The 22,837-nt window shown below is 48.5% G+C and overlaps 2 protein-coding genes and 1 non-coding gene across 4 annotated transcripts; 1 reads left to right on the top strand and 2 right to left on the bottom strand.

The window, feature by feature from the left end:
• Nucleotides 1–226: 226 nt before the first annotated feature.
• trnag-ucc lies at nt 227–298 on the bottom strand. The gene has a single exon. It is a non-coding gene; the product is annotated as a tRNA-Gly (tRNA).
• Nucleotides 299–2,846: 2,548 nt separating this feature from the next.
• LOC122765988 (CXXC-type zinc finger protein 5-like) lies at nt 2,847–10,156 on the top strand. 2 transcript variants are annotated; one of them, XM_044020543.1, is made up of 4 exons: nt 2,847–2,864; nt 4,168–4,370; nt 4,950–5,996; nt 8,103–10,156. In XM_044020543.1, exons 2-4 carry the CDS (start codon nt 4,254–4,256, stop codon nt 8,148–8,150), a joined length of 1,212 nt encoding a protein of 403 aa, XP_043876478.1. In that variant the 5' UTR covers nt 2,847–2,864; nt 4,168–4,253; the 3' UTR covers nt 8,151–10,156. The 2 variants fall into 2 exon arrangements, with proteins under 2 accessions (XP_043876478.1, XP_043876477.1); XM_044020542.1 differs by lacking the exon at nt 2,847–2,864 and having other exon boundaries at nt 3,428–4,370.
• Nucleotides 10,157–13,189: 3,033 nt separating this feature from the next.
• Nucleotides 13,190–21,379, bottom strand: LOC122766813 (E3 ubiquitin-protein ligase Topors-like). The gene is made up of 4 exons (XM_044021995.1): nt 21,007–21,379; nt 17,169–19,615; nt 16,953–17,078; nt 13,190–15,925 (listed from the first exon to the last, which is right to left on the bottom strand). The coding sequence occupies exons 1-4, from the start codon at nt 21,091–21,093 to the stop codon at nt 13,786–13,788; spliced, it is 4,800 nt and encodes a 1,599-aa protein (XP_043877930.1). The 5' UTR covers nt 21,094–21,379; the 3' UTR covers nt 13,190–13,785.
• Between the last annotated feature and the right edge of the window lie 1,458 nt (nt 21,380–22,837).

The raw sequence follows: 22,837 nt of genomic DNA, 5'->3' as shown, positions 1-22,837 counted from the left end.
GTCAGACGATTAGCAGGATGTAATTTGCCGGTCAAAGAGAAAAAGTGAACTAATCCAAGATGCTGTGACATTGGAATATTTGATAAATGCAAATAATAAAAAAGTGCCTTTTGAATTCTGCAAGACTTGTTTTGTGAGCATTTGGGTCTGAACTTTAAGCAATAGTTAAAAAAAGAACACAATTGCCTGTTTTTTTTATAGCGGATAACTTGCTAAAAAAAACATTTGCGTTGGCCGGGAATCGAACCCGGGTCAACTGCTTGGAAGGCAGCTATGCTAACCACTATACCACCAACGCTGACGAAAGCTCGTGCGGATACAGAAAAGTTATTCCCACCCATGTTTACTTGATATAGTCATAGATTGAAGTTATATTTGGACAGAAATGTTACTCGTTGCGAGTTTCGCTAGCACAGCTAGTATGTAGTAGAGCCACGTCTCTGCTAGCCATAAAACACGACAATACAAAACAGCGGCGCTGAAGTCAGTTTCAGATTGGGCAAGGGAAACAATTTTTTTCGTTTAGTATTTGGTGTTTTCACCATAAACATCGTGGAAATAAAGACACCGTGGCTTGTTTGTGATGAGATCTGTCGACTATAGTGAGTGTTTTTAAAACTAAACATGGTTCCCCGCTGTATGTGGAATTGTCTAATCAGAAACGGACTTCGGTGCTGTGGCTAATTAATTAGCTTCTGGCTACCTGCTAATAACGTTGCTGCCTTTAGCTCACACGTTAGCACGCCGCGGTCGCTCAGATGCCAGGTTCACGGAGCTCCTGTCTGACACAGCGATGTATACTTAACATGTGACGCCAGCCGATGAACGGACCTACCCGCTGCCTTTAAGTCTCCAACACGGTCGGCTCGGAGTTGGGGTCTGGAGAGGCGCAGGGCGCCGGCACGTGTTAAAAACAGCAGCGCGGCAGCGGAGGTTTCGTTTGACACAGAGCGACATTTGAGACGGCTCTTTGAAGACAGGTGGTCCGCAACGAAACACCTGTAGTTTCCACTTTTATCCACTAGATGGCGACATTTAATAATTTTTAGACCGGAGGTAATGAAGACACTGAGTTCGTTCCTCACCTGCAGAGATGCGATTAAAGGAATACTTTTTTTAACCGTTATGAACCAAAACTAGCATAATGGTACGTTCCGGGTGCAGATGCAAGTGGGAATACCCACGTTTCTAGTCGGAGGGTTCAACTGAAAAAATAAGTTTTTATTGCTTTGTAATGCACTCACTCTCCAACACCAAAGTCCATATAGAAAATCATCATATTTTTACATCACAGCACACAAGAGTTGTTAATCCACTACTGCCTCCATCAGGAAATTCAAATGAGTTATTTTGTAAAATTCGGCATTAACAATCTTTTGTTCAGATTTACCTCAGTGACACAGAATGACCACACGAGGCAGCAGTAGACCAGCAGCTCCTGTGTCGCAGTGAGCTAAAATCAGTGATTTTCTCTATGGGGTTTGGTGTGGGAGAGTGAGTGGTTTACAAACTTCAGTTTCCTGTTGGAAAAGTCTGTCTAACTGAGCTGTTTGTAATCTGATTAATTATTAATCACCTCATATATTTGAACAGAATAAAAATCATAATAATATAAGGATCGTCTGCCTGGGTCACATGACAGGCCTCACCAAAGTCATCAAGGGAAAGAGTTCCTTTAAAGAGATGATGAAAGACAGGATGAAAACATAACTGCTGAAAAACGATGTGATCGCTGAGAAGAACGAGGAGGAGAAGAGAAAACGTAAGTGACAAACTTCAATTTACATCTTGCGCTGCCGCCATTTTCTACAGACAAACTTCTTCTATGTAAGACACAGTGAAGATTTGAAATGTGACATTAAATTAAAATATATATTCACTTAATTTATTTAGTTTAATTTTACAAAAGTAATTCAATATATTCATATATTTTATGTATATGTTAAAGTCACGTGAAGTCACGTGGGGTTATTAACAAAACAATGTAATAAACGGTTAAAATTAATCATACAAAATAGGAAAATATAATACAATTAAACATTTTCAATAAATCCACTCTTTCAATAAATGATTGATTAATCGGTGATTATTAACGCGTCTCTCTATCACAGTCTCTCGCTCTGTCCTCGGCACGCGGCCAATCACACCGCACGCGCGGCACACAGCGGCGCGGCGCGGCACGCCGCCACAGGCGCCGCCGCCGCCAGCGGGAGACACAGCGGAGGGCGCGAGCCAACACACACACACACACACACACACACACACTCTCCTCGCTCTGTCGCGTGAACGTAGCGCGTAACCTCCGCTGTTATTCATCACCTCCTCCTCCTCCTCCTTTCTTTCTTCCCATGGTGCTGTTTTTTCTCTCTCTCTTTCCTCGAGCTCGTGTCTTTTTTTCCCGCCCCTGCAGGGTCTCTCTCTCTCTCTCTCTCTCTCTCTCTCCCCCCTCCTCCCCCCGCCTCACGCTCGCTCCAAGCCCAGGTGATTATCCATCCACCTCCCCTGTTATCCATCACCCTCCTCCTCCCTCCTCCTCGGTACCGACAGACAAATCCCTCCCGGTGCTCTCCCCTCCTCCTCCCTCCCCTCCCCCACCCCCACTCTCTCTCTCTCTCTCTCTCTGTGTGTCTCCTTCCGCCAGCCATGATCCGTGGCGGGCTAATTCCCACACGGTCTCCTCTCCTCCTTCTTCCTCCCTCTTCTCTCCCTCCTTCCTCCTCTTTTCCCTCACCCTCCTCCTCCTCCTCCTCCCTCTCCTCCTCCTCCCGGGCCCGGTAAGTAGCATCAGCAGCACGCCACGCGCCGTCCATCTTCTCCTCCTCCTCCTCCTCCTCCTCTCTGTTGGACTGCATGCTGCGTTCACGGTATTTTATCGGTTCTTATCGGATCTGGCTTTTTTTGGACTGACCCCCCCTCCTCCTCCCTCCTCCTCCTCCTTCTTCCTCACACTGTCACTGGTGGGGGGAGGGAGGGGGGACGGGCTGTTAATGTGTCGCGTGGGAGAGCCTGTTTCCCCCTCGCGGCCGGTGGCCACCGTGACCTTCTGTCGGAGCTCGCGCCGGCCCCCGGTTGACCAGACGGGGTAATTAGTTCCGCCTCGAGGGAGCGTGGAGAGAGGAGGGGGGGTGGGAACACACACACACGCACGCACGCGCGCGCTCACACACATTCTCACACTGGCTCTGCACGCACGCGCTCAGTGCCAACACACACATACACACACTCGCGCTCTCATTTCTCTTTTGTGAAGCGCACACACACACACACACACACACGTTTCTCTTTCCTTTCTCAAACACATACCACGTGAACGAACTCGGTTTTTTTTTCTCTCCTTCGCCTGCACACACACATGCACGCGCACATACACGCACAACAAACAAGCGTGTGTGTGTTATTTTTCAGTTTATGACAAATTGTTTTTGTCCTTTGTTTAAAAACAAAAAACAATCATTTTCCCAATTTCTCTGATTGACCCTGAAGTTGTCGCCCGTGTCCGACATCATGCAATTCCCGACAACTTTGGTCAAATTTGGTCAAAGGAAATTTTTGACTTAAACATTAAAAATCATCATTGTTGTTTTTGTCGCGTTTTTCTTTCACAGGCGCTAATTATTTGAAACAGAAGTTGAAAATTGAAAAATATCGACGCAGTCGCTGTGATCGACCCTGAACTTCACATGCGTTTTTGTAGGTCTGTCGTTTTTTTTAATTTGCAATGCTAGTTGAAAAAAACGGAACAAAATATTGACGTGCCGTCTCCGTCACTCTGATCGACCCCAAAGTTTGTGACGTTTCTGTTTGAAGTAAAATGTTGTCTTTTTTAAAGCTTTAATGTGCAAATAGTTTGCCCGGTTCTTTTGCGCAGCTGTGAATAGTTCGTACACTGGTTGACGACTGAAAGCGCGCTTGGGTTTACCCAAAAAAAATCTAAATTTGCCTTTGATTAGCCCTAAACTTTTTTCGAATTTAGTTTAGCTCACTAACATTCAGTAATTCCGTAATTTATTTTGACTTGCCACAAGGGGGAGCCATGCATATTTCCAGGCAGTGACCAACGTCTAATTTTTAACTAAAGAATATATACAAAGTGTGACTGTAATGTAATTTTAGTGAATTTTTGACATCAGAATTATCGTAACTTGTGGTTTATTTTTTCGTCCACAGAGTAAAGGACTCTACTTTATGGGACTAACCGCTCACGGACTTCCCTTGTGCGCAGGTGTGTGTGTGTGTGAGTGTGTGCATGTGTCATGTCGGGTATGACGAGTGGCGTGTGCGTGGAGAGCGACCTCTCCTCGATGCTACAGAGAAGCTCCGCCCCCTCCCACCATCACCCGAATCACCACGTCTACAGCGGACAGGGACAGGTGAGTCGTCTCCTGAGTCACATGACGTGTTGTGCGTCACTCTTGACGTTTGACGTCAGCAGCGCCCCCTGGAAACCACACCAAACCCCATAGGGAAAATCAGTGATTTTAGCTCACGGTGGACACTGGAGCTGCTGGTCTATTGCTGCCTCGTGTGGTGACTTTGTGTCACTGACGTAAATCTGAACAAAGGACAGAATTGACAAAATATGACATGAGAACTCAGTGATGGAGGCAGCAGTGGATCAACGACTCCTGTGAACTCCTGTGTCCTGTGATGTTAAAATCACTGATTTTCTCTATGGGCTTTGGTGTGGGAGAGTGAGCGGTTTACAAACTTCTCTTTCCTGTTGGAAAATCTGTCTCACAGTGAGATAGTAATGTAAACATGTTCTTAAGATGTCAGAGACTTAGGTGGACTTGGATTTAATTAGTTTAGTCCTCGATTAAGTGACTAAAATCATTATATTTGTGTTTCTCAGGCTGGTTCTGGGCAGCAGGGAACAAATTTACTAAAAAAAAACCTGAACTCTTCCTTTATTTTGACGATATTGGAGGTTGACGGTGTTTTTGTTGCAGGTGTCGAGTTTGGCTCCGATGCTGGACTACACCACAGAGATGGACCGCTACCGCTCGTCCATCGCCAACTTCTACAAAACCAACGTCAACATGAACATGAACGTCGCAAACTTTCCTCAGTCGGCCAAACTGGCGGCCCGTTTGGCGGCCGCCGCCCCAATCTTCCCACCCGCTGCCGCCAGGCTGGGCACCATGGCGACGGCGCCTTGGGGCTGCCACGACAACATGAACATGAACCACCCGGCGGCCATGTTCTGGAGCCGGCCCAAACCTGTGGCGGCGGCGCCGACACACCACCACCATCACCATCCCTCTGCGACACAGGGTCACGTGCCCTCCTCACACCCCCACAGTACCAGCATGCACCACGGCGGTGCCGGGTCAGGAGGGGCCACAGGGAGAGGTGGAGGGAGCGGCGAGGGGGGCGGAGCTGAAAAACACGGACACAGCGCCTCACTTCCTGTAACGCAGGGAACGGCACACCATCACCCCATGGCGCCTAGCAACGCAAACTTTCTCCCCGGTTACAGCAGCGGCGCCGACTGTGGGATTATGAACAAGCAGGGACACGCCCACCCGGACATGATGGCCCTATCAGAGGGCGGGAGCTGCAATGGAGGCGGGGTGATGGGCAGTAGCTTCCTGGGGGGGCTAGGATTACCCCCCGGGGTCATTGTCATGGCAATGGGTTCGGCAGGGGGAGGGATCTCAGACGCGAGTAGCGCCTTCCAAATGACGGGCGGCCAGCGCGCGCTAACGGACTGCCAGCAGCACGCCAACTCCTCCCCGTGCCCCTCCTCCGCCTCGCCCTCGTCGTCGGTGGTGACGGCGGGGGGCGTGGCCCTGTCGACGTCGTCCTCGGCGGCGTCGGGGGCGGTGGCCAAGAGGAAGCGGAAGCGGTGCGGCGTGTGCGGGCCGTGCAGGCGGCTGATCAACTGCGGCGTCTGCTCGTCCTGCCGCAACCGGAAGACGGGTCACCAGATCTGCAAGTTCAGGAAGTGCGAAGAGCTGAAGAAGAAGCCGGGGGGAGGAGGGGGAGCACTCGAGGTGAGGGTGAACACACACACACACACACACACATTGAGAGAGGGAGGGTTTCCAATTAGCAAGTTTACGTTCATGGTGTATGAGACTGCGCAAAGGAGGAGTGGACGGGGCCGAAAGTGAGTGGAAAAAGTCGGATTAGCCGCTAACTTTGTCGCACTTTTGTTGGCTGTTGTTTACTGCTAGCCTTAGCTCCAGGTGTGCAGTCAGACATTTTGTGTATTTATGGGATTTGTGTCCTGGGATTGGTGTGACTTTTTCGGAGTTTGCAGTCGAATACTGCGAGAAAACATGAACTTGGACATTAGTCAGACTAACGTGTTTGCGTGACATGAGGAAATCCCGTCTCAGTCCGACTACAACTGGACGTTTGTCATGAACGTAAACGCACTGACTGATCCGTTTCTGTTTCGTTTCCACTGCAAACCAATCACAGCGCCGCAGCTGCGAGGCGGTCGACAGCGCGGGTCGTCCTCCTAACGAGAAGGTCGGCGGTTCGATCCCCGGCTTAACCTCACATTGATCCTGGCGGCTGTGCAGGCGGCGTGTGAATGGGAAAAAAAGGGAAAGAATGAATGTGCGGGTGGCAGAACAACACTTGACCATATTGTGTGTGCGTGCGCGTGCGTGTGTGCGCGCGTGTGTGTGTGTGTGTGCGTGTGTGTGTGTGTGCGTGTGTGTCTTGGCTCATTTAACCCAGATCACTGCCAGCGAGGCATGAGCTTGAAAGCATTTCTCACCAGCTGAGAGAGAGTGTGTGTGTGTGTGTTGTACAGATGGTGGGTGGTGAAAAGTGAGTACTTGGTCCCTGCTGAGGTCTGGCAGCCTGCCAACACACACACACACACACACACACACGCACACACACACGCACACACACGTCTCCACTGATTCAAAGTGATAAAGTGAGCTGTGGGGAAAGAGAGGAGAGGGAGGATATTTATGTGATTCACTGTGTGTGTGTGTGTGTGTGTGTGTGTGTGTGTGTGCATGTGTGTGTGCGCGTGTGCGCGTGCTTTAAGAATTAGTGGTGATCAATAATTCATTGACACAGCGTTCGACCTCACTGATGAGTCCATATATCACACACACACACACACACACACACACACACACACAAAGTTCTTTCTGTTGGAATCTTCACGAACTATCACTAATTATTCCCTCGACATTAACACACACACATACACACACACTTATGTGAGTGTGTGTGTGTGTGTGTGTTACTACAACAGTGAATTAACAGCCGTAATCTTCCTCAATTACACACTAATTGAACCTGTGGAGGCTAACAGCAAGTGACAGCCTGTGTGTGTGTGTGAACAGGTGTTCCACACTCTTGCCTCATCGCTGTTTGGTCCTCTCTGATGTCACGAGATTCTCGGCCAATCACAGAGCAGTTACACCACGAAAAACTAAGACGTGATCCACACGGAAACAGAACTTAAAAACGCTGTGGTACATGCGGCTGACACGAGTTTTCAACACTCTAAAAAGACTTTTGTGAAACCACTCTTGTATAAGGTACCTCAAAGAAAATGTGGGTTTGTTTTAGTGTGGCCAAAGCAAAGAGGAGACTTTTACTTTGAAAACCTCCGGGTCGTGTTTTAGTGTGGATAAACCGTTTGAAAATTACGGCGTTGTATTTAATGTGGACAAAGCAGAAACTGAGACTTTTCTTTTGAAAACTGAAGGGTTGCATTTTAGTGTGGACTAAGCAAAGCTGAGACTTTAACTTTGAAAACTGTGGTGTGTGTTTTAGTGTGGATGAACAGAAACTGAAACTTTGAAAACAAATTGTAGGGTGGCGTTAAAGTGTGGACGAACAGAAACTCTAATTTTTATTTTGAAATCTGCAGGGTTGTTTTTAGGGTGCACAAGCAGGAACAGAAGACCTTTATTTTGAAAACTGCAAGGTCATGTTTGAGTGTGGACGAACAAAAAATTAAACTTTGAAAACAAATTGTAGAGTGGCGTAGGGAAGCAGAATTTTGTGTCCGTCTTATTCGGATTATCACGTGATTACTATTATTGTTATTTTGACGTATTTAATTCACTTTAAAACACTTTGTCTTTCTTACTTACTTTTTCTCGTTGTCTTTGTCTTAGCGTCCTCCGTCTGTCCCGACTGGCGAAGCCTTCCGTTGGTTCTTCTGAAGACGCCGTCACCCACAGCGTCGCAGCTGGGACTGGTCGCGAACAGGAAGTCAAATCGCACAAAGACGCTGGTGACGCTGGACACTTAACTCTGCAGCGGGATTACAGTTTCAAACTGTGGATTAAATTAAAGACAACTTCAAATCCCAAGACAACTCAAACAAGCAAAACACGCAGGTGGACTGAGGGGGAGGGGACACTTTGGCCGCCGGGTCAGTAAACCACAGCTAACTGGCTACAAATGCTAGCTGCACGTTAGCATCGCAGAGAACGGCAGTTATTTGTTAAATGTTAATGTTAAATGTTAAGAGTGAAGGATTCCGAACGATCTTTCATCCCCAAAAAATCTAGACAGCTCTCACTAGCTAAATGGAGGTTGTAAAGATGCTAAAAAGCTACAGCTAGCTCATTAAAATTGCGACAAGGCTGTAGCTATAACGTTTCAGCATCACAGGAGGCTACAGTTTCTTTGTTTAAAGGTCCAGAGAAGGCAGAAATTGAAGCTAGCTGTCAAATGAGATAAATAGGTTTGTTGAGATGCTAATATGCTACGTTAGCTCACTAGTTAGCTGTTAGCTATTCGCTAGCTGTGATGCTTGCTTGTTGGACACAAACGGCTTGACCCTGAAACCTGCCGTCTAGATGCTACATATGCTACTTTTTAGCAAGCTAGCAGGCGGCTAAATTGCTGTAGAAAACAAAGCTAAAGTCAAGGACAACAGAAATAAATACAACAACAAACCGCTCTACGATCAGCAAACGCGGCACAAATGGACTCTGTTCAAACACGGTAAATGTGGTTGTTGTGTCACACGAGGGCAGCACTGAGCAGCCTTCACTCACCACGAGTGGTCAAACAGTCTCCTCCCCTTCGTCCGATCAAATGACGAAGATTCAGGCCTCATCCACCAGAAAAAACGATGAGTTTCACCAAAAGCGGACGACGGGTTAACGTCGTAGAAACGGCGTGGCGACGGCAGGAGTTACGAACTGACCTCAGCAGGAACGTGAACCAGGACTGTTACGTAAAAGGACTACGAGTTCACCACAGTAGGACTACAACTACCACATCACTGTTTTCCGTCTCTTTTGTCTACCTCCTCCTCAAGAACTTCAAAAGGCACCTTGACTGGTTTTTAACGGAGCCGTGTCCAGACCCGATCTGCTCCTCACAGGTTCTCGCGCAATCTGGTGTTTAGACGGTTTTTTGGTTCTGTTTATTTTACTCACGTGTTTACTTCACTGCCTCAAGGAGAAGTTAAACATCTGATCGGGGGGGTTCTCTGGAACGTTCTCAGGGCGCAGTCAATCTTCCGTTAGGTTTTGTACGAACTGAAAAACGTCACTTTGTTGTATTTTTGTACTCGTGTAAACGGCGACGGGGCGCACGTCAATCGTCGTTACGAAATGTCGAACATTGGCGCCAAATTGAAACGTCCAGTCGCGAAACCTTCAGACGTCCAAAGTCTGTGTCACTGAGAGAGAGAGAGTTCGGAAGCAGCTGCGATGTTCTTGTATCTTGAAAAGCTGAACCCTGAGAACCAAATCTGATCAGAACATTCCACACACACAAAAAAAAAAACCTGCGACATTTCCAACACGTCTGAGCAACGAAAACACACAAAACGCGTCCAACGACATCTGAAGGCCATCGTGAACCACGCGACACAAAATGTTGTGTTGGGTTGATTAACATGACTTCACGCTGCACCCCCTAGTGGCCGTTTGTTACTTTATCCACAGACGTACTTTATCTGTGTGACGTCTGTGGTCGCTTAACTATTTTTTACGCGCGTTTGGTAACGACATTAAAGGGATAATTCAAATATTATTGACGCTTGCTCTCAGTGCAAATATGGACACTTAACAAAAGACTCGCCAAACAAAATCTACGTCAGATTAAGTCCACGGTATCTTAAGAACATGCTCACGTCTTCATCGCACTGTTGGACAAATTTGTAAAGCGCTCACTCTCCCACACCAAACCCCATCGAGAAAATCAGTGATTTTAGCTCGCGGGGACACAGGAGCTGCTGGTCTGCCGCTGCCTCGTGTGGTCACTTTGTGTCAGAGTTAAGTCTAAATTAAATATTTCATATGCCAAAATCACTAGTTAGCACATTTGAACTCAGTGATGGAGGCAGCAGTGGATCAACAACTCCTCTATGGGCTTTGGTGTGGGAGAGTGAGCGCTTTACAAACTTCACTTTCCTGTTGGAAACGTCTGAGTCCAGTCTCAGCAGAGAGATAAAGACGTCACCACTTTATCTCACCGTCTGCCAAGTGGAAAGTTGTTTGTTTTTGTCACTTTGTTAAACCACTCACTCTCCCACACCAAAGCCCATAGAGAAAATCAGTGATTTTAACATCACAGAACACAGGAGTTGTTGATCCATTGCTGCCTCCATCACTAAGTTCAAACGTTTGAAAAGCGCCATTTGGATTTACCGCCGTGACACAAAGTGACCACACGAGGCAGCAGCGGTAGACCAGCAGCTCCTGTTGGAACGACCCCCTGCTGGAGACGACTGTGAGATAACACGACATACCTCACTTTAAAACAAAACAAACCTAAAATGTCCCCATCATGTTACCAACACAACGATTCCCTGTGACATCGTCATCATCAAGTTTGTGTCGTCGGACATGTTGGAAATGTTATTATTTCCTTATTTCTATCGTTTCCCTTTGTTTTCTTTCTCCTGCGACGCTGTGGGAGCCCCGTTTGTTGCGTGAGGTGAGGAGGGGGACGTCCTCTGTGTGTGTGTCTGTCCTCCTCCTCATGTGTCCTGTCTCTGTGACCTCCTCATGTGCTGAATTATAATAAAGCATTTTCAAAAGATGAGCCGCGAGTCTGACACACACACACACACACACACACGTTTAGACTTTTAACCATAACCAGTTAATGACTATCACTAACCTTTACTATAACCACAGTTCTGAACTTTAACCAGCTCCTCAGAAATGAGGTTCTGCCTCATTAGGACCAGGTTTTTGATGTCCATGAGGACGACTGGTCCTGACAAGGTCAGTGTTTATGACAGAAAACACACACACACACACACTGCAGAAATATGGATGTCAGGTGGTTGCATCATGCAATACAGTGTGTGTGTGTGTGTGAGCATTAAGATGAACAATATGTTTTCATGTGTTTGTGTGAATTGTTTTTTTCTGCCACAAGATGGAAGCTGTGTGTGTGTGTGTGTGTGTGTGCTCGTCATCTCAGTAATGGTTTTGCTATCAGAGAGCGAGAGAGGAAAGAAAGACAGAGCGGATGGTTGTCCCTGACGACGGTGCACCGTGTTGCCTGGCAACACTGCTAACAATGGCCTGCCACCAGTGTTCTAGAATGTGGGCGTGGCCTGAGAGAAGTGGGGGAACGGCGGGGATGGCAGCATCAGTAAAACATGACAGTTTTCAGAATAAAAGTCTAAATTTCGGTTTGCCTACACTAAAACGTGACCCAGTTTTCAGAATAAAAGTCTCACTTTCTGTTTGTCCACACTAAAACACAACCCTGAAGTTTTCAAAATAAAGGTCTCACTTTCTGTTTGTCTGCACTGACACATGACCTGTAGTTTTCAAAATTAAAGCCCCCATTTCTGTTAGTCCACACACACAGTTTTCAGAATAAAACACATTGTTTTCCATATTGAAACAACTCACAGTTTTCAAATTTTAACACTGCATTTCTGTTGGCGATGGTAAAACATGACAATTTTCAAAATTAAAGTCTATGTTTCTTTTTGTCCACACTAAAACGCAACCTTGATATTTTCAAAATTTAAGTCTCAGTTTCTGTCCCGACAGTAACACGAGTTTTCAGAAAAAAGTCAGTTTCTACTTCTCCACACTCAAACATGACCTGTAGTTTCAGAATAAAAGTCTAAATTTCTGTTTGTCCACACTAAAAAAACAACTCTGAAGTTTTCAAAATGGAAATCTCAGTTTCTGTTGTGGCAGTAAAACATGAGTTTTCAAAATAAAAGACAACATTTCTGTTTGTCCACACAAAAACACAACCTTGTTTTCAAAATTAAAGTCTCAATTTCTGTTGCACCAGAAAAATGAGTTTTCAGAATAAAAGTTTGTTTCTGCTTCAAAATAGAAGTCTAATTTTTTGTTTGTCCACACTAAAACACAACCCTGAAGTTTTCAAAATGGAAGTCCCTGTTTCTGCTTGTTCACAAACATGACCCACACTGGAACAACCTACACTTTTGAAAATTAAAGTCTCAGTGTCTGTTCTTCACACTTAAGTCATGACCTGTAGTTTTCAAAATAAAAGCACCAGTGTTTGCTTTGTGGAGAGCGGATGTAAAAATAATAACTCAGTGTGGACAGAGTGTTAGCCTCGGCCTCAGCCTCTGCACTGACTCGTCAAAATCAACTCCTTCCAAAAATGTGTTTTGCTGAATGACTTGTTATTTTTTCAAGCTTAAATGATTTGTTTTTGCTGGTTTTTTTTTTACACGGTTTCCGACCTCCTGCTTTGTCCTTTTCACTTTATCTGAGCGGAGCCGGGACTTGGCGCCGATCCACCAGTGTGTGTGTTTAACAGCCGTTTAATCGGACCCTGATCGTCTTAATTAGCATGGGAGAGCGTCTCTCGATTCTCCCCCGAGACTCATTATCTCCCAGTTTTCTACCTGTGAGCGACAGAGAGGGAGGGGGGTGAGTGAAGGCGATAAGGAGGGGTAATGAAGAGGAGAATGGTTAAAATCAGAGGAAGGCTTCAGTTTGGCTCCACCTGGTGGAGGCAAAATCCAACCGCTCGCTCTCCCACACCAAACACCATAGAGAAAATCAGTGATTTTAGCTCATGGGGACACTGGAGCTGCTGGTCCACTGCTGCCTCGTGTGGTCACTTTGTGTCACTGGGGGGAGCGAGTGGTTCCCTCCGTCTCACAGTTCTGGGGGGGGGGGTACAAAATGGCCGATTATAATTTCAACATGATTAATAAAAGAGAGAAAATAAAAGCAATGACTGACATTTGAACTTGGTGTTTACGGCAGGAATCACAAACGCTGACTCGTGTTCTGACCAAACCTTTATTCAGGACACGTCCTCACAGACTCTCATGTACATGACGACCAGCATCACACGCCGTCTTTAACGCACTTCTTGAGGTTGACAGACAGACAGACAGACGGGGGGCGGGGTTAACGTTCCCCTGGAGACTGGTGAAAAGTACAGGCAGGAATTGTCCTTTAAAGCTGGTTCACAGCTGCTGTGAAACATAGGTCAAATTTCATTCATTTAAATTTTTTTTTTTTTAATCGTTTTAATTCGCGACTAAACCTTAAAAGTAAAATAAAAAGTCAGATTTCACACCAAAACTTTTAAATTAGAACATTTGTCCCCGCCCCTCCCTGAAATAAAAAAAGAATTCTACCATATCTTCGTATGAGCCTAAAATGGCCAGAATTTCTCCGAAATCTATGAACAACTTGTTTCAAACAATAATTATTTTAATTGTTTTTAAAAATCGCAACATAAGAAACAAAAAAATACAAATCAAGTCTTCTTTTCTGACATTTTCTCAGTGAAACATTAAATTTTTCTACGTGGTAGACTATCATGAATGTTTTTTTTTTTTTTTAAAAACACTGGCAGGGCGAACGTTCGTCAACGGGCGACTGAGTCCGATCGGGCGCCACCGGAGGCGTCAGAGTTGGTGACGCGTCCGTCCCTGTGAGAGCTTTTCGAGTCCATGGCGAGATTCTGTTCTGAGAGCGCATCAACGGGAACCTGCGACACAGACTTCTCATCAAAGGGGTTGTGAAGTTTTGGTTGGGAATCGGCGACGCGCTCCGACTGCGAATTATCCTCCGCGGTCACCACGTCAAACACAGACGAGGGTAAGGCGGCGTGGTTGAGGCGTCCCTCGCGTTGACTCGGGGTAATGTGAGAATTTAAGCTAGCGTTGGGCGGTAGGTGACCTTCGTGATTGGCTGTTGAAGAACTTCTACCACCTGTCAGTCCTTCTGAAGCTGCACTGGAAGAGTGGACGGTACGTTCAGGACTTCTCGACCTCTGGGACAGATTGTCTCCCTTGCAGGAAGAGTGGGAGTCAACGGGTGAGGAGGAATTGTGAGTCCTGGCTTCAACGGTCAACGCTAAGAGAGTAGAAGACACACTGTTAGAAACGACGCTACCTGTGGCTGCGTCTCCAGCACCAACATGGAAGTCATCGGGAGGAACCCGAGAGGAACTTAGGCCGACGGTCTTTTTCCCGTGACTGACCGAAGGAGAGTCAGTGTGAGCCGGTCTGGACCACCCGGGCTCCATCAAGTGGAAATCACCAGGAGATCTGGACCTCGGGGACAGATCCTCGACGGGTGAGGAGGAATTGTGAGTCCTTGCTTCAACGGTCGAAGCTAAGAGAGTAGAAGACACATCGCTAGAAACGCCGCTACCTGCCGCTGCGTCTCCAGCACCATGGAAGTCATCGGGAGGAACCCGAGAGGAACTTAGGCCGGCGGTCTTTTCCCGGTGACCGACAGAAGTGTAGTTGGCATGAGGCGGTTTGGACCAGCCGGGCTCCATCGAGTGGAAATTAACAGGAGAAACAGAATTCGCAGGAAGAAAGTTAACGGGTGGAAACCGAAGACTCTGTGGAGGCCAGCCGTCGCAGCTGGAATGTAACGAAGGAGAATAAAAACTGATTGGTAAAAGTAAAGATCCAATACTCGCTGAACTGTCGTCAGACCCAAAAGATGAGCGGTAATCAACGGGAGGGTTGTGGTTGCTGATGTCAGCAGGAGTCGCCGGGCCGCCCGTAGACCCCGAGACTCCCCTCAGCGCCAAAGAGCCCGCAAAGTGTTTCTTGAGCGTTGAAATCGGCGGGATGACGTCATCGCCTGGGGGCAAGCGGGATTCAATGAGGGGCAGTGTCAGGTTTGAGTCACGAGAGTCTGCTTCGGAGAAGAGCGATGTGACGGGCGACAGTTGCGGACTTCCTGCGTCTTTGTGCTTTAATGGCGGCGGCGTGTTCCGGTTGTGGGAGCGAACGGGACTGGCACGTTTCAGGAGCGGAGGGACGTCCATGCGCCGCGTCTGCTGCGGAGGAGACAGCGAGGGGGCGGAGCTACTACATGTTGGCAACTCAGAGTCCTGACTCTGGTGTTTGAGCTCCGGATCCCTGGCGGTATCCGGCTTTGAGTGAGTCCGATTGGCCTTGCACGGATTTCGCGAGCGCCTTCTTCTTGAGTCAGGTGAGCGACTTGAGTCAAAGGTCAAAGAAAGGTCGCGTTTGGGTGCGACAATTCCCTTCAGGTCTTCAAGAATGGCAGCGAGCAGACGGCTGTCGGAGGGCGAGGCGCTTTTGTGAAGATTTGTTGCGGGACAGTCGTCGCCCCCTTTTTTCCCCGTTGATTTTCTGCGATTACATTTATTACGAGCAGCGGGTGCTCGTTGTTCGGCCGCTCTGATTGGCTCGTGTACACTTGAAGACGGTTTGTCGCCATCGTCGTTCTCGACATCGATGTCACGATCACTGTTGCTGTTGCTCCCGACGTCGATGGGACTCACGGCCTCTCGCCGACCCGGCGGCTCTGCCTCCGACCCATCAGACCCCCGGTCGAGGATGTTGATGGGAAGCTCACCGATCTCTTCATCCAAAGCCCCGCCCATGCCGTCAGAATGGACCAACGGGAGAGGAGGGAGGTCGGAGAAGTCGACGGTCTGCTGGCTGCTGAGTGGACTGCTGCTGCTGTTGACGGCGTCGCGGCTGCTGTCGCTGTCGAGCGTGATGATCACAGGAGAGCTGAGAGAGAGAGAGAGACACAGAGTGTTAATAAAGTTCGGTAATCTCAAATATACAACCAACAAAAATTGAGACTTTTATTTTGAAAACTTAAAAATCAATGCACAGATTCTAACAGACACACAAGCAAACCTCAGTCCCACCGTCAGCAACAGTGACGTGTGGGATGTCACCCTCCGGTGGGCGACAAGGGTACAGCAGGTGAGCGTGCCTGCTCGTTTTGACCAAATTCACCAAAAAATACAAATGAGGAAAATTCTAATTTCTTTCTGCACCTACAAGTTACTTAGGTGCAGAAGTATTTATTGTATGTAAAGTAACTGCTTTGTAATTGAATTTTTTTAACCGTTTCTTGAAAGAAGAAAACAGAAATGTCTTTTATTGTCGAGGTACAAGCTGCAGAGGTTCCAACTCTGCTTGAAAAATATCAGGCAAAGTGGAAAAGTGGTTACAATCCAGAGAGGGCTTTAGTTTGGCTCCATCTGGTGGAGAGAAAACCCTACTGCAACTGATAAGCCATAACATACAGTGTATTATAGTGTCAAACCACTGAAACCTCCCAACACCAAACCCCACAGAGGAAAGCAGTGATTCTTAGCTCACGCAGACACAGGGGCTGCTGGTCTACCGCTGCCTCGTGTGGTCACTTGGTGTCACTGAGAAAAGACAAACTGAAAGTTTTCAAACACAGAATAATACATTTGCAGCCACTGATTGAGGCGGCAGTGGAAAAACAAGTACTATGTGCTGTGATGTGATATTTATTTATATCACTTTTCTCTATGGACTTTGGTGTGGGAGATTTTTGATATCAATTAATAATAATACGATGATAAACTGACTTCATATTAATATGAACTGTAATAATATTTATATGAATACAATTAGTTTAATGCTCTGCTAGTGTAGTGACTCTCAAAGACTGGGTCAGGGCCCACGTGCGGGTCACAGGAGATTTTTTTGGGTCCCCAAACTAAAAACATACAAACAAATGTCCTCATGTCGGACGTTTGTGTGCGTGTCACACCTGCTGTGTTGCGGGTTACGATGGCCTTTCCTGCGGCGTTTGCGCGAAGGAGGCGGCGCCGCGGCGCAGCTGCGCTCGTAGACAATCTCCACGCTGGGACTGCGGTCGTCTCTGCACTTCCTGCTGCTGCACGACAAGACGGGACACGGTGACGTCATCACAATTGGTGACGTGACAGGTTTAAAATTCATCCGATACAAACAGGAAGTAGCTCACCTGTCGCCGTGGTAACCGCCGCTCTCCTTCCTCCACCGCCTTCTCCTGCCGTCTCTCGCCCTCGCCTTCCTCTTCCTGCTCTCGCTGTCCCGTCTCCTCTCCTGCTGACGGCCGCCGCTTGGCCTCCAGGTCGGGTCCTTGTCGTTGCTGTCCAGGTGGCGGCTCTTGTACTTCCTCTTCCCGCCGGGTTTCTCCCTGTTGTGGGCGTCGCTCGGCGAGAGCGAGGGCGTCGGTGGCGTCTGTGGCGAGGACCGCTGCGGGGACAGGCAGAGGGGCGAGGAAGTGTGGGACGGCGAGGAGCTGAGCGAGGAGCAGTTGAAGTCCCAGCTGGAGTCCAGTGGACTGGGCGGCAGCGGTGAGCCGGACTCAACGCTGGAGTGAAACGGTGAGGGCGTGTGGGGGCGGCGGCACAGCATGGCGGGATAAATGGAGCGGTTCGGGTTGTAGAGTGTGCCGCTCTTCTCCTGTGTCCTCCTCCTCTTCTTCCTCCTCCTCCTGTTGTCGCCGCCTTGTTGCTTCCAGTCATGGGGGCGCTCGCTCGGACTGAGTGAGCTCACGGACTCGTGACTTCTTCCCGAACTCGCCGACCATGAGCGCGCACGTGAGCGACACGCCGCCGCCCCGTCGGCCTTCTCCTTTAGCGATTCGTCCTGCTCCTCCCGGAAGGCGCTGGATGTAGACGGAGGGATTGAGAGAGGTGGAGAGGTGGTGGAGGGGAGAGGTGGAGCCTTATCAGCCGACTCCTCCTTTTTGGCCTTGACGTCGTCTTCCTCGGTGTCGGAGGAGAGCTGCACCAGCTCGGGGGTTCGTTCCGCGATCGGCTTCTTGTACCCGACAATCAAACACTCCTCCTCCGCCTTCTCTCCCTCCTCATTGGCTGCGTCATGATGGGCGGAGTTAGGCGTCAGCGGGGTGAGAGAACATGACGGCTCAGCGGTGGAGTAGGAGGGGCCTGGTGTTTCATCATCCCATGCTGACAGGCTGAGGCAGCTTCCTGCTTGGATGACATCATCATCAACATCATGAGCGCTCGCCACCCTTCCCTCTGCTGACCTTCCTCCCACAGGCCCCTCCTCTTCCTCGCCCTCAGAAATAGCGATGACAGAGCTGCTGTCCGAGGGGCTGCTCATCCCCTCCAGCTCCATGGCGGCGGCGGGCGGCTCGTACACAGCCTGCAGGTCGTAGTTTTCCAGTGTCAGCGGCGAGCGAGCGAAGCTGACCAGCTCGTGCAGGAAGTGGTCGGTGCGAGCCAGCAGGAATGGCCGCAGCTCGTCTTCGATGGTGGGCGTGTCCTCCAGTCCGTGGCGTGAGAGCTGTGCCATGATAATGCGCTGGACGATGTCGACCAGAGAGTTGTGAGCGCCATACAGCACCGTGAGCTCCCGCCGCAGCCAGGGGCGGAGTTTGTTAAGGTGGGCGGGGTTGTGGCGGAAACTCTCTGCTGAGATGTCACACTGTTGTGCTTGGTTGTCGTTGAACCCTGCGACACCGTGGACCCGTATTCCACAGCGGTACAGGCCGCGGCGGAAAGCCACCGTCTCTCTCTCCCTGAGCCGCCGCACAGCCCCGCCCTCTTGCTGCTGGCGGCGTCTTGCCACGAGGCGCGTCATCAGCCGCCGATATGTGCGGTCGTTGTGCGTCCTTGTCGGCCTGGGGCCCGTGAGTCCATCAAAAATGACCCCACGCCCCGGATCCGGCCGCCTCCTGTTTGTCTGACGCCCCAGCTCCTCCCCCTCGCCTCCGTCCTCTGCAGCAGCGAGATTAGGAGACAGAGAAGTGAGAGGAAGAGTCGGAGAGTCAAAGTACATCTCCCACACCCCAGCGCCCCTGCCTCCTCGTCCTCCCCGCTCCCTCCTCGTCCTCCTGATGAGACTCTCGCCTCCGTCCGCTGTCCTGTTCCTCCTCAGCATCAGTCGCAGCATGCGCGGGTCGTTCCTGGCGGCCGACACCATGGCGGCCACCATGGCGACGGTGGCCGCCACGCTGCTGCTGGCTGGCGGCGGCCGCAGCGTGTACTCCTTGAAGTCGTCCTCAGCGCGGACTGAGTGCAGGATGGAGGTGAAGGGCTGCTTGCAGAGTGGACACTCCGCCTTGTTATGTGACCACTCCTGGATGCAGGGGAAGCAGAAGCGGTGCAGGCAGCGGTCCAGGTATGCCAGGTTGTTGAAGCGGTCCAGGCAGATGGGGCACTTGGAGTCGGGCGACGCGTCCTCTGCCGCCACCATTGCCCGAGTCGAGGTTGAGGCCGTGGTGGTGGAGGTTGAGGGAGGGGAGGTGGTGTCAGCAGCAGTAGCAGCAGCAGCGGAGGTGGAAGCAGCGTTGTTGGCGGTTTTCCTCCGGCTGCTGCGGCTCTCTCGACTCCTCTCCTCTTCCTCTGCCGGCTGACTGCCTCCTGCTGCCCCGTCACGGCGACGCGCGCGGAGCTTCATGCGGGTCGGCGCCATCACCTGAGCACAGGGAAGAAATTGTTACAGTGAAGTCAGGATGGTGTCGTCCAAATTAACATCTCTGAAAGAAAACCTAAAGCGATAGTTAGACCAATGTGGGTCTCTCCATTCACACAGCCGATAACTGATGCCGATTTTTAGAAATCCACGCAGCATATATCCCTGTAACAAGATGATTTGATTCTTCACATTTACAACTATTGGCATCCCTCTATTATACAGTCCAAGCTCTACTCGACTATACTCGAGTTTGATAATGATGTTGTTTTATCCGCGACCCAAACACAGAAACTAGTGACTTGTAAAGCAGCTGTTTTGGGGGCAACCTAACCATTAGAATCAGTGGATTAAAAAAGATTTGTTCACAGAATGGTTCAGTACTTCCTGCATGTCCGGAGCACAGACTCCATCTGACAATCAGTGAACTGAAATACCACCGAACATGGTCACGATTGGGCTCACGATCGCCGGCGTTCGGCCGTGTTCTCGCTAAATGTGCGACGACTCTGTTAAATATTGATAATTTAGACATTTCCTTTGCTAAATGTTTGAGAATAACACATCAGGGATGTGTTTAACTGATCAACAGTTCAGCATTGTTTGCTTTGATTCTTGTGTTGACATCACATTTTAGTATCAGCTCAGCTCGTGTGGAACCTCTCCAGAGCAGGAACTAAAAGAAAGTACCAGGTACTTTCACTAATGGAAAAGCAAAGAAATGAGACAGGTTGAGGAGTGCTAGAACTGCAGAACAGAAAGGTGCCATTTGTTGTGTTTACATCTGACTTTGTTATATACTTAATCATGCACCTTTAACCACAACAGAGAACGTCAACGCTAAGTTTTAGGTAAACAGACACAATCCCTCTTCTCATGTGACTCATCTGACTTGAAAATCCGAAATTGGCAAACCCCAATGTTTGAGTCCACACAGCCCTGAAAATAATCTGAGTCACATCATCCTTCAAAGCCTTTTAAGTTTTTAACGCTACAAAATCTTACTTCCTGATTATAAAACATGACGTCAAAGCTGCAAAGTGAAACTACCTTTTTTTAACTTTTACCCTCAAGCTCAACAGTGAAACCTTAAATGAGCTCAAACTTAACCTTTGCTCTACATTCATAACACAGAACGTAATGATAGTAAGCGTTAGTAGCTGGCTCGAGCCAAGCGAGCTATTGTTAAGAAACAGATACAAGCTAATGGTTAGCACTGGTGAGGCTCAGGTGTTCTCTGTGTGCGCGTCAAATGTGTTCGACATTGTTCTACCAAGTGATGAATAATGAAGAAAAAACGGTACATTTCCGTTAAACCACGACACAAAAACGACGAATGCACTGACAGTAGCGGCTTCGTTAGCTTGTTAGCATGCTATGAGCTAAACCCGTACCTGAGAAGAAGTCGACTCCCCGGGTCTCTTCTCATCCGGGGTTTTCTTCCTCCTCCTCCCGGCAGAATTCCGCGCCGTGAGCGGCATCCGCTGCCGGCGACGTCTTCACTGTGCTCGGCTCGGTTCACACGCAGGCACCGGTCACAGGTGGAGACATCTGTGTCCACAGCGAAACGGTCCCGAACTGCAGCTACAGCTACTACTCACAGCAGCGGCGAGAAGTGTGCCGTAATGCATGATGGGAAACGGAACTCGGGACTGGTTTTTTTTTTCTGCCTCCCAAAAAACAAAGATCGTAAATGAAAACGATCTAAGAATCTTAATAAATCCACTATTTTCAAAAGGTAGTGTTTTTTGTTTTGTGTTTTGGTTTATGGAAAGTGAAGCAGAGTGAGATATCTCTTGTTATTGTTTTTGCTATGTTTGTACGGGCAGCGCACTCAGTGCTGCCCCTAACGACCGGGAGGGAGAACAGTCACCTGAAAGTCACAGTTAAATTGTCTATGTTACGTCACGTCTCAAACAGAGTGTTTATAAACAGTACACGATCTAAATACACTGTATTCAAGGAATCGTAAATTCCGCTATCAACACCCCGAAAAAGACGGCAGCAGACGGCGACCAGCAGCAGCAGCAGCAGCAGCAGCAGCAGCAGCAGTAGCAGTAGTAGTCTTTGACGGCTTTGACTGCCGCAGTCTTTGGCGGCAGTCTTTGAAACCACGAAGAAGAAGAAGCGGTAACGAAGCAGCAGCGGTGTAAACAAACAAGATGGAGACCGTGAGCAGAAGAACTTTGGACAGAATCTACTCTGTGGTACTTTCTTTCTTTTTTTTTTAAACCCCGCGTCGTTATCATTGGTCCGCTAACAGTTAGCTAACACCAGTTATCCTCGAGCCGATTGGTTTGAGTTTTTACCTGTTAAAGCGGTCGTAAGCTGGTAGCTAGCACCAGTTAGCCTCTATACTAGCATTCAAACCTGCTGCTTAATGTGACATCCAGTTACCATGGTAACTATTATAGTTCTGCCTGTCACTGACGTAAATATATCAGCTAGCTGCAGGTGTATTTACTCCCTTTCAGTTTATAGTGTTTTATAGTTGTAGTTTTAGCTACAGGTGTATTTACTCTCTTTTAAATATATAATGGTTGTAGTTTTTAGCTAACATATCAGCTAACTGCTAGCTGCAGGTGTATTTACTCCCTTTCAGTTTATAGTGTTTTATAGTTGTAGTTTTAGCTACAGGCAGGTGTATTTACTCTCTTTTAAGTATATAATGGTTGTAGTTGTAGTTTAGCTACTATATTAGCTAACCCACCACTGCTACTGTGTGTGTTTGTTTTCTTGTGTCTTGGACTGAAATAATATATTTTTCTCTGTCCTCTCCTTGTCTCAGGTCCTCCTGGCGATCGTGGTCTTGTCCTGGTCTTACGTAATCTACGCCAGCAGGATTGCAGCCCAGTGGCTGCTGGAGAAGAGGACAGGCGTCCTCCGGCAGGACTGACAGGACTGGACCGCAGGGACAGGTTGAATAAAAAAATCCAGAAACAGCGGAGGAATCTAGACTTCCCCGTATTTTTTAAATGTCACCCCCTCCCCCCCACATACTTTCTCTGTCCATTGTTCTGCTTTGGTCTCACACTGATGAACCTTTTAAACCTGAAAGACTGAGAGACTAGTTCTGCAGAGACATGTGGAGACCAGACTCAGGCGGACACTAAAAATGAATGAGTTCCAGTAAAAAAGCTTCTGTGGACGAGGAAGGACACAATAACGTCTCAGGACACAACTCCAAATAGCTGAGGGAGTTATGGGGACAGTTTTTGTCAAAAG

This window comes from Solea senegalensis, linkage group LG3 (genome assembly GCF_019176455.1).
Source record: "Solea senegalensis isolate Sse05_10M linkage group LG3, IFAPA_SoseM_1, whole genome shotgun sequence".
Taxonomy (NCBI): Eukaryota; Metazoa; Chordata; class Actinopteri; order Pleuronectiformes; family Soleidae; genus Solea; species Solea senegalensis.
This window is presented reverse-complemented; position numbering and strand designations above follow the sequence as displayed.